At 43.0% G+C, this 11987-nt stretch overlaps 1 protein-coding gene across 8 annotated transcripts in view; it reads left to right on the forward strand.

The window, feature by feature from the left end:
* The window catches only part of ildr2a (immunoglobulin like domain containing receptor 2a), a 45874-nt gene that overhangs the window by 25025 nt on the left and 8862 nt on the right, over window positions 1-11987 (forward strand). For 3 of the 8 annotated variants that reach the window (XM_088647904.1, XM_088647875.1, XM_088647921.1), the window contains 5 exons: window positions 5910-6056; window positions 6747-6908; window positions 8745-8861; window positions 10242-10446; window positions 11130-11808. In XM_088647904.1, coding sequence (XP_088504030.1) covers window positions 5910-6056; window positions 6747-6908; window positions 8745-8861; window positions 10242-10446; window positions 11130-11808 — 1310 coding nt within the window. The remainder of the gene's footprint in view (window positions 1-5909; window positions 6057-6746; window positions 6909-8744; window positions 8862-10241; window positions 10447-11129; window positions 11809-11987) is intronic. The other 5 variants (XM_088647894.1, XM_088647913.1, XM_088647883.1 and 2 more) reach the window with 5 other exon arrangements.

Genomic DNA, 11987 nt, shown 5'->3' on the forward strand with positions numbered 1-11987 from the left:
AGGAAGCAGCTCCTTTGGAATAGTTAAGAATTTAATAAACTGCTTCAATTTTCATTCCGGTGTATTACTAGGATATAATCCTTTAGAAAAATAAAACATACTGTAAATATGTCTAGGGGGCTACTAATGATGTATATTATAGCACTATGTTGTTGAACCTCAAACACTCCGTGCTGCGGTGTACTGCAGTCAGCATCCTGGCTTATCCCTAAAGGTTTCTTCTTTCTCAGTAGATACTGAGCATTGTGTCGATGGGTCGTGGAGGGGACTGAGCGCTGTTGTTCTGTCATTTGATGTGAGTTGTGACCCTGGAGAGTCTTCAGGCAGATTGAGGTTACGCAGTGCTGTGAAGCAGGAGGTGTACTGTTCCTGGTCTTATTAAATGTGCTGCAAACCCAGATTTCCCATATAGGTTTGCTAATAATAACCACAGGAAATAATAAATGAGCTCAAAAAGAGGGTTTAATTGTGAATAAGGTGCAGTGACATGACTGAATTTCTTTTGTCTGCTACATTCTCATCTCTCTTACAAAGGAAGTTTAATCGTGATTGCAGGTGTCTTTTGTAGCCCTGCTTTGTAAAACTGCACAGATAGATGCCTCAACATTCATCAAGTGTGCATTGTGCGTGTTTGTGCCCTTTGATGGATTGGCATCCCTGGCATTTTTCACAACTGCAGTTTTTATCCCCATATAACAACGTCTGTATTTTCTACATTGTTCATGGACTCTTGCTGGTAACACATATTTAAAACAAAAAAAATGGAAACACTGTAGGAGTAGTTTTACAGAATTGAAAACAGACCCAAATACCTTACCTAAAGATTTGGTAATTGTGAGCACCACTAGTTATTTTTTTCATGGAGCTGCAAAACTGGAAACACAAAACATAAAAGTATACTACAATACACTGCTATAAAATATAATTTTTCCTCATACCCTCCTGCATTTCTTGTAATATGATTTATTTTATAACTTCCCTCCCTGACATTTTCTCTTGAGTAAAATACTGTAAGACTCCCACATTTCCCTTATCTTCAAGTGTACTGATGCACCGCACATCACCACTCAGGCCTTAGGAATTTAACAAAATATTTTAAATATGTGTCACAGAAAACAGCAATCCAGATGACCCTGTCAAAATTAAAACATTCCAGAATTAGAATAGGGTGTAACCTCCCTGCGCATTAACACAATCCAGCATAATCAGGACCCACAGACCTGATCAGCCTCTGTACAGACTGCTGTGGGATGTTTCAGCACTCTTTATGCTGCAGTCTGTTGATGAAGGCTGGGTGGTTGCAGAAGTCTCCTGTCAGAAGCATTGGCAGATTGGTTCCACAGGTTTTCCATGGGACTCAGATTAGGAGAGAGGGCGAGGCACAGCTTAGACCTTGGGTGCACCATTTTCATCCCAACACTGTGTGGTCTTGCATTGTCCTACTGGAAGGTTGACGCTCATCAATTGCCTTACAGGCAGAGCAGAAAAGCTATTGGATTAAGATGCATCTTAAGTGCATCTTGCATAACTGGATCACTGAGCAGTAAGGCTGCCCTCAGCTCATCTGCAGCAAACATGGTCTTGTGGTAAAGGAGGTGACTCCTCACACACTGTCTTCCTTCAAGTAGGCCAAGGGTATTATGGTGTGCATTAATAGAACACAGTCCAAAGTCCACAGTTCTTTTTGCCACCACCTGATGTTCGGTGGCACAGAAGGTGGCATGTATCCCTGCGCAGCCTAATAAATCTCAGAGCATTTTCATGCAGACAGTGAGTTACAACCATCCAGCTGTACACAGTTTTTTTCATCCTGGAATTTTGCAGGCCCCAGCCATTGCAGCCTGACAGCGATTTAACAGATTAGTATTGTACCACATGGTTATGAAGGCCATGAGCTGGTCTGACCCCGTGCTTTCGAGGAAATGGCCTGTCCCCGATAGAGCTGGTTTCTTGGTTTCTGTAGGCTGGGACTCCAGGTGTTGATAAGAACGAGGACTTCTGCAAACAGGACACTTTCAGTTACGGAGATAGCACCCAGGTGATCTTCATGACTCAAGCAGGGGGAAGGGTTGTGGGAATGTTTCGCCTTTTTGTGCCGATTACAAGCACGTCTTTTGACACGAGGGTAATGTACAGTTCTTTCCAGACCCTATGCGGACGACACAATCCGAAGAAGTGGGAAACACTAGGAAAAAGTCATGCAGGAATACGGGGCTGAAAACGGGGGGGCGTGTCCAAAGTGCGCTGGCGCACTGTGTGGCCGAGGCAAACAATCCAAAAGTAATCCATAGAGGGAAAATCCAAAAACACAAGAAAGTCCATAGCCAGGTGATCCATCCAAACAAGGAATTAAAAACACGAACCGGGTCGGAACCGGCGGACAAGGAACAGGAACAGAGGTTAAAACCTTAACGGGACCGGGCGCTTCCAGGTCCCGGACTCGCACGGTGCGGAAACCAGATGCAGAGCCAGGCTGAACGTCAGCGCCTGGCTTTTAAGGTGGACTGGGAAAAGGGGTCAGGTGCGCAGAATGAAGTCTAAAGTGAAGGGGCTGGAGCACCCTTAAGGAGGAGGGACGATAATCGTGACAACGAGTGTCAAACACTGAAGCGTTTTTTAATCACATTTGTTTTACCTCACCAGATTGCTATTTCAAGGAAAAATGTGAAATACATTATTTACAATGAGCTGTTGATACGAACGCAAAACTATTTTCATTGTTTAGCCCGTTTTTTTTTTTTCAGTTCCTAGGAAGTGTTGCACGTCCTTCAGCAAAATCAAACTTTATCATTCCTGCACACTGATACCACACTAGAAACAGCCTCTGAGGATCTAAAGAAGGATAAGGACGCACAGAATACTTTTTGGAAAGAAATATTTCCCTGCATTGCTTAACACAGTTATGTTAATTAGGACTGGAGAATTGATGCTTGAACGAAGTCGCCTCTGTAGATCATGAAACAGTTCTAGATGAAACCAAGACAAGTGTGTCCTCTGAAATGAGAATAAGCCAGGCTGACCTGTATGCTTTTACACCGAAGGGGAAGGTGTTTCATCTGTATTTAACTCTTCTTCTCTTAGGTTGTACTGTTATTTGAAATTTATGTGGCTTGTATATATAAGGTTAATACTTTTACTTTACTAATACCTTTTTCATTGTACTATGATTCTGAGAAGACCTAAAAATGCACTTGAAGTAATACAGGAAGCAACAATAAGAAATGACAACCCACATTCCTGAATGTAAAAAGGAAATAAAGCCTTGACAAGTTATGACAAGTATTTCCTCAGATGTGAGTTTCCATCAAAGCAGGAGGAGGTTTTGTAAATGACCTCAAAGAAAGACAGTGTTTGATTTATGTTATCAGAACCAGGGAAAACAGAAATTCTTTATACTTAAAGGACATGACATTTCAGTGCCTACAAAAGCCTATTGGTTTCTTTGGTCTTTATTTCTTCTTTTTGGAGTTTATTATTAAAAGTTGATAGTGGTGTGGCACTTAACATTGCATTGTCTCCCTGGAGTGTTGTTTTTTTTTGCTGGGATTTTTTCCCACTGTCAGAATATCTTCTTAGATTAATTGGCAGCTCTAGACTATGCCCTGTATGAATTCTGTATGTACCTCGTGAAGCACTGATATCCCCTCCAGTTTGCTGTTCCAAGGAAAAATATGAGTTGCATTGAACCGTTGATGTAAAATGCAAAAATGTTTTGACCTTGTATGCGTTGTCTGTCTGGTTGGGCAAACCACAGCCCTGTATTGGACTGCTGTACTGATTTATATTAGTTTAGCCAGGACAACTGAGCTGAGGCAGGTTCCAGCAACCTTTTGCATTCAAGAAATGAAAAGGGAATTGGATCATGAATGCAGTAGGACCTCGATATTTGCTAGTTAAACTGTTTGCACAAAATGATTAGTGACCACTTTATCCACCTTCGCAGACCAAACTCACTTGTTCATGAGCAGCGGAGTAGGAGAGTGAATCCACTTGCACATCTTCATCTCATGGATCCACTGAAGGCATGGCTTGGTTAACAAAGAGTTAACACCTTTGTGTCGAAGTGCTTCATGGGTTTAGCTTTGCTTATTCCGTTTCCATCAGGCAAGAGTTAGATTTATATGTTATGTGTATCTTCCTGTGGGACGTTTGTTTCTTTCAGAAACTCATTAGTTGTTTGCTCGGTCATCTGTTGTGTTGCTGGTCCGGCAGAGACGGAGCTTAAGTGCTTCTACTGGAATCCAAAGAATGAGTGTTCTGCCAGACCTGTGCTGGAGTCTGGAATATAGCTGCCACTCATAATCCAAGTTGGGAAGTAATATATGTCTGCTTGTAAGGAAGTGTTATTATGCGTTCTTCCAAAGAGTCGCAAAATCCTGTTTGTTCTGTCATTCAGAGTTTGAATTGCCCTGACAGATGACTAACATGTTTTTCAAATGACAGCTCTTTCATTTCCCATAATTACCTGGCCTTGATGACATTACTCTTGTCAGCACCAAGGGAAACTTTATCAGCACCCGGGCAATCGCTGTTTGAGATTCCTCATACTGCACATTAACAGCCATTCCAGCTCCGGCTAAAAGCTTTTGGTTGCTTTTGTTTTTTTTTTCTCATCTGCTTCTCATTATTGAGATTTATGGTAGTTTAGGACAGTGCCAGGATTACAGAACTGAGAAGCTCTAGTAAACCTTTATATAGGAGAGGTGAAAAAAGTGTTTCAATTTTTTTTACTATTTCACCATTTAATGAAAAGTAAAAATCAGATCCTTTGTTGTTTCAATCCTTAGATTTAGATGGTCTGTCTTTCTGCAGTTCTTTATCCAGTGTATTGTGAAATCTGGTAAAAGCCCTCAGACAACCAGACAGATGATTCAGGGTGCTGGCTGAATATAATCAGTGTTGGTGGGGACTGCAGTCTATTGAGTTAATCTAAAAATCACGTTTTGTTGTAATATTATCTAAATATGCCTTCATGATATTCTTCCTAGCATCTCACAAGTCAATGAGAAAAATATAACTAGCTCTAAACAGCTGTAACTAGTCATTTGTATGGAATCAGTAAAGCTCACTGTTTCTGGTAAACTTTATTGCTGTCTTAATTTTCTAATTTCTCTGCATATAATTTTTTTTCTTGTAGATTCTTAACTTGTATCTCTTACTAGAGAGGACACATTTTGCAAAACACTGATGTGGCACCGCTGTCTGTAGTTCAGAAAGCTTTGCCGTGCAGTAACCAGCCTGTTGTAAGGCTCAGGCCAGTAGTTTCACCCACTGACAGGAAACAATCAGTATCGCATTGTCTTTCTGTGTCAGGCAGTGGTTCTGCAGACAAATTCAAGGGGGAGTCCCTGGAAATGGGACAGGGGGTCCCAGAAAGGCCTGGCAATCATTTACATGCAAACCAGAATGACAGGGGTCAGTGAAAACTGATGGTGTCAAAAGACGTCATGTCAGTGTGATGGGACAAGGTAACATGAAAAGCAATATCTAAAGTAAATGTGTGTTATCGCTGTACTCACAGTTACAGAGGAGCGGTCTGTGGCTGGAGACTGAATTTAGGTGCAGGTTTAAGGCACAATTCAGGGAATATACAGGGAAGCAAAGTCAAACAGCCAAGACAGGGGAGGTGGGTAAAGTAGAGAACGCCAAGACCAGAAAACGAATACTAAGACTGCGCACCAGGGAATACAGCAACAGGTATTAACAGCACAGGAAGTTGCAGTCTAACAGGTGGTACTGATTATCCTCCGTATCGTATTGTCACGCTTCCTAACTGCGTAAGCGCTATTGGTGGTGGTCCTGTGGTGATTGCCTGTTCTCTGGCGAGCAAGGGGATATCGACACGGTAGACTGTTGTAAAGGGCTCTGTTCTGCCATCTTACTGACTTGGCAACCTGTTTGATTTCCAGAGTGGGTGTTCGTGGGGGTGGTCATTCTGGGCGGATTCACCTTTATCCTGTTTGTGGGAATCTGCTGGTGCCAGTGCTGCCCTCACAGCTGCTGCTGCTATGTGCCCTGCCCCTGCTGCCCGGAGACGTGCTGCTGCCCCCGACACTGTGAGTAGACCTCCGCCCCGTCGCCTGGACTCTGCCCACCCGTAACCAGCACTAGCAGGAAAGCCTGCTTTTCTTTCAGGAATGTACCATACCATCACTTATGCTACTGGAACGGCTGCTGAAACTGTAGATGTTTGTGCTGAGAGAGATTGATTTACTGATGTCCTTCAGCAAAATCAAACTTCTTTATAATTCCTGCACACTGATAACACACTACAAACAGCGTCTGAGGATCTAAAGAAGGATAAGGATGCACAGAATACATTTCGGGGAAAAAACAATTCCTGCATGTAGGAATGCTAATTCCCGTTGCACCTTGTCGGTCAGACAGGTGGTGTCAGTCAGTGAATGACGTGGTCATTCAAAGGACCCTGCACTTATTTCAGACCTTACTTATGATTCTTGCAAGCCGTTTGTGAATTTGTCAAATTATTTTTTTTAAGCTATCCTTTACTCGTGCCTTTGGAATTTCGCCGTTCTGTATTTGATAGAAGTGTCATTGGCGCCTGTGTATTTTGTCTGTTCTTGCATCCGATTAATTGTGTAGGCCAGGAAGCCAGGACCACTTCACTGCCATGCAAAGTACTGAACAATTAAAAATAATGAGAATTTAAGTGATTTTTCAGCTTGGTTTCACTGATAGCCTGAGCACTGTTTAATTGTATGTTGTTTTTTGTACTCTGTTGCTAGTGTATGAAGCTGGAAAAGCAGTGAGGACTCGTCCAGCCCAACAAATTGCCACTATCTACCCACCTTACTATGTGTCGAATGTGCCCATGGTTCCCATTGGGCCTCCAGCCTTGATGGATCCGAAGGTGGCTGCGCCAACCATAGAGAACAGTGTTGCAGGCGGTGAGTGAGTGGCCGTTGCCACCCTCTGTCCACTGTCAATGTCCTGGTTTGTCAGGACTTAGTAGGTGCCAGTGTTCTCTTTTCAACAAATGGTGAAATAGTCTTTTAGTTTCTTTCTTTGTGAGTTTAACTTGTCTAGAAGGAAGTTAGTTCTTTGTCCCCTTTTTTGTTGCTGCTCTGTGTTCTGGTGTGTTGCTGGTCCTGCAGATACAGAGCCTTCAGTGCTGCTACTGGAATCCGAAGAATGAGGGCTCTGCCAGACCTGTGGAGTGGAGTGTAGCTGCCACTCATAACTGGGCTGTAATATGAAGCAAAATACATGTGCTTCTAAAGGAGCCTTAATATATTCTCCTCAAGGTGGAATTGGCGCATTTCAGTGTCACTCAGGGATTGAATTACTCGGGTGTCTGAATTCAGAACACTTTCAGTTCGCATTTGTGTTACTTAGCTTTGACAGCATTATTCTTGATAGCACCGAGGCAAGCATTATGAGCACCAGTGCAAATATCAAAGTGTGTTTACAGAATATTCTACACTGTATGAAGTCATAAGAAATGTGCTGCATGATGTTCAACGTCTCAGTAGCTTTGACACAACATGTTCAATGGCGTCAGCTCCAGCAACACAGAGATGAACAAAAGCATGAAAATTAAACCTGGAAAGGTCAAAGCAGTCCCAACACTACATGTCCTTTTTAGTTACTTCCAGTAGAATTAGGAAATTATTTATGTGTAAAGAAATTATATATAAAACGCTGTATTTGAAATTAGAATAACTTGATAATATTTAGTTCTGTGTTTGAAAATTTAAAGCTAAGACGTATTATATTCAGAACAAATGAAGGTTTGTTTTACTTCTTGGGAGAAGAAACTCCCTTTTAAATGTAAGAGGAGTTCTCCTTCACCAGAACTAAAATAGGCTCTTAGTTCAAGGGCTTTTATGCATCTGATGCAACCAAATGTTGTTCATAAGCAGTTTGAGACCTAGAAATTTGAGTACAGTATGTATATTGTGTACAGAAAGATATATATAATCATGTAAACATAATGGTAATGGTTAAGATTTCAATGATATAACAAAGCTTTCCCGCAACTAAAATCACTCCTTCCTATTTTGACTTCTCATACTAAAATTGCTTTTAAAAGCACTAAATTGCTCATTATTATAGTTATTTTTTCTGTTTTTATTGTATTCTCTTTAATCAGATTATCTTTTTTTTCAACAGGTGAAAAACTAGGGATCTTATTTTGATCTGAAACTAAATACTATTTACTGTAAATATCACCAGATTAATTCATACAATATGTGTCAGCTTAATTGCTAAATGAATTCCCTTAAGACAGTGGTTGAACAGTGCATTATGTTCCCTAAAAATTCCCATTTCTGTTCTGTCCCATTTTAGTTTCAGTCGTGTCTAATGATGTAAAATGAGTCATGAAAATCAATAACATACTTTCTGTTTGGGAGAAGTTGCACCATCATGCTCCTCTACCGAGTCAAATTTGTGAGACGATCTAAACAAAACAAAATTGAATTTTTTCTTTGTTACTTTATTACTTTTCAAATACAAAAAAAAAATGGTTCCATAAATTTCCACACAAAATGTCCTCCAAGCTTCCTGGAGAAAGTAATCCTGTAGGATTCTGAGGTAGTCCTGCAGAACTGCTTCAGTTATGCAAGATTGCTTCCACTAAAAATGAATGGTCTTCTGGAGGGTGAAAGCTAATTTAAAGCTAGGTTTATTCATTCGCAATTATGGCAGAAAAAAAGGAGTAGCGGGATATTCCAGGCTATAGGCTGTATTTCTGACCTCTTAGTTGTCTCTTGTTCTGTCAGCAGTGTCCAGTGGGTACCACATCCAGGCCAGTAAGGAACAGGACTCTATGAAGGCTCTGTACTACATAGAAAAGGAGATTGCACAGTTTGATCCTGCCAAAAGAGCATATGAGAAATGTAAGCCTTCAGTCATTTCAGTACGCTGTGCTTTGTCTTGTGTTCTAGGACAAGAGTAGGGAGTACAACTAGAGACTTGCTTCCATCGGCTTTGGAGCTTGACTGAACGATGTCATTTAAGAAAACGCATCTGTGTTCCCTCAAGCATGCTTCCTCCGAGCAGGCTGTGGCTGCTGAACAGTATAATCCATTAATTTCCTCTGGGTGGTACTTTTTATTGGCTTCTTCTGAATCGGACATCAGATGAATTCCCTTTCCACTCAAGGGAAAGCAGCACAATGCAAATAAAGATCTTACTCTATTCCAAGTCTCGGATTCAAACAGAGCTACAGCTCTGCCATTGATCTAACATGCATCTCTTCCACTCGCAGTGTCCACAGAGCAAAGTGGTTTTCAATCAGTCACAGAAAGACAATCAGATGGCGTAACTGGCAGAGATTTTGCTCGAGGCAGGGGGACAAATAATAAAAAATGATAATCCCCTGCATGTTTCAGTGCCAGTTAAGTATGACAGTAATTATAGTACGCACTTGCTAAACAGTTCTCCATTCTTTTGAATTATGTACATTCATCTAAGGTTTATAGAAAACAGCTCATCAAGCCACTAGTTTCCTGCAACTGGTTTCTTGAAACGTGTCTTCCTCTTGTCTTTGTCACTGGCAATGCAAATCTAAACCTGGGCAGTAGAGGAGATGTTATATATTCATGAGAAAAACATTAAAACTTGCAGTAAAAACAAATGTGTTTTTATGCATTTTATTTTTAATATTAAAGCAGAGAGGAGCAGATAATATTGGGAGAAGGTTTCCAGACTTTGGAAAGGTTAAAATCGGTCACTCATCTATTTATGAAATCTGTCAAATCTGTTTATGATTTAAGAAAATACAAGATTGTTCCCTGTAGCAAAGGAAGATTAAGGGAATGGTAGTTTGCTTTGTACCCAAAATATAAGTGGAGACATTGGGAGGAAATTATTTTACTCTGCTGAGTCTGGGTAATACCTCTGAGAGAGTCACATTTTCCCCGATGTTAGGACGACTGTACTCTTACATTTTCTCCTCTACTGAAATTTAAAAATGAAGATGGCAGATGATGCGTTGATGATGCTCTAAAATGCATTACTGAACACATCTACTTTTGTGTCATAAGATTGAACCTCAATGTTAAATTCAATTATGGCAGAGAAGCTGAGATGCCTGCTTGACCTCCCTGTTATTCAATTCAAAATACTTTATTTGTCCCCAGGGGGGAGATTTAAGATGTTATACAACAGGATGGTGTCTCTCTTCGTGCGGGTCTTCCCCTAGAGGCCTTAGTTGGAGAGTTAAGCAGCCATTGTTCATGTTACGGGAGAAAGAACGTTGTGTTTTATCTTGACAGCCACCAGCTTGTCGGAGCTCAGCTCCCTGCACGAAGGGGACGCCGATTTCCGTCGCTCCTACCACAAAGTGCAGAGAAACGCGCTCCCAGCCATCGCTGACCGCGACGAAGAGTCGGAATTCAGGTCCGCTTCTGCCTCCCAGGGGCGCCGATCTGCGCGGTACCCCCTCCAGGCAAACAGGTCCGAGGAGCAGTACCAGAGCAGGTACACGCCGGGGGAACTGCTGTTAATCACAGAACAGGGGTCTTTGCTTTTCATTCTTGTGCTCCCCTCTTGTAACACCATGCAAGAGATCAATCAATCGCAGACCTTTGCCTGTTTTCTCTTCAATGAGGCATCAGTGATGACGCACAGGAAAGAGACCTACTGTTGACAAATATGATAACCTTTCTTGGTTTGAAAAAAAAAAACCTCCTGCGTTTTACCACACCCTCCAGTACATAACTTTTATCTCTGTATTTTTTTCACGTTTACATAAGTAACAGTCGGCTCTTGCTTAAGATACTTCCTAAAAACGTTCTTTGCTTTAAACAGACGGTCACTGTATTGGGTAGACAGTGAGATGACTTCATGCTAAAGCTTTAAGGGCAGGTCCACTGGAATAAAGTACAAGAACCAACGATGAAGATTCATACAGCCTGAAGAGTTAAAGTAGAAGATTTGGATTTACATCTTGAAGCTGTGTGTAATTCATTTGCAGTTACAGTAGCTTCTTATTCCTTCACTGACTTCAGTTATAATCTGTTTTAATTTTACCGGTTTTTGGCATGCAGTGAAAATCACCACAATGCCTTCTTTAACTGGTTTGGAATCTCTCCCGATTCCCTGTCCAGTGCTGCTAAATGAAGACTCTTTTTTTTGTTTCCCCCCCGGTGGCCCTGTGACAGCAGGTGGAAGCCCAGATCGGAGCACCTCCAGAGAAAGTCCATGCGGTCGAGCGGCCGCACGGGCTCCCTGGACGAGCTGGAGGAGTTCGCCCAGTCCTACGACCAGAGGCTCAAGCGGGGCGACTACAGGGACGCCGAACGGGACTACAGGCCGGCCCTTGAGGATAGGGATCCCTGCCGCACCTCCCAGGACCACGGGCGTTACCACGACGGCGAGCGCCCGCGCCGCGGGGCGTCCGCGGACGATTACTACCGCAAGGGAGAGCGGGGCGGGTACGAGCCGGAGCGGAGGTGGCCGCCCAGCCCCCCCTCGCCCAAGAAGAGGGAAGCAGGCGGGCCCTACTCTCCCCACTACCTCACGGGCAGCAGGAGCTACGACGGCGCCTACCTGACCAGCGTCCTGGAGAGGAAGGCCCGGGGGAGGGCCCCGGAGGAGAGCTTCGACAGCGAGACGCCCTCCAAGTCCAGCTCCAAGAAGAGCAGCGACTGCCTCTACAACCGGTCCCCCAGCTGCAGGCCGGAGGAGGAGGACTCCCTGCCCCCTTACTCGGAAGGAGAGGCCGACAGGCACCACACGGTGGCCTCCTCAGCAAGGCCCTTCTCCTATATTAGGGATCCTCAGTGCAGCTCTTACACACTGCATGACAGGAGGGAGGAGAGGCAGAAGCTCAGGAAAGTGGTGAGTTATATGTAGCTCTGGTCAGTTAATGAATATATCAGCTGCCCTACTGATAACCTGTCCCCGGGTGATTATACTATCCTCGATGGCAGATCACCAGTAATATCTACTGTGCACCCCGTTGATTACATGGGAGGAAGAACACATTTTTGACGGGGCTGTTAGTCAGCGAAGCGCCT

Source organism: Lepisosteus platostomus, chromosome 2 (assembly GCF_059453375.1).
Source record: "Lepisosteus platostomus isolate fLepPlt1 chromosome 2, fLepPlt1.hap1, whole genome shotgun sequence".
Lineage (NCBI taxonomy): Eukaryota > Metazoa > Chordata > Actinopteri > Semionotiformes > Lepisosteidae > Lepisosteus > Lepisosteus platostomus.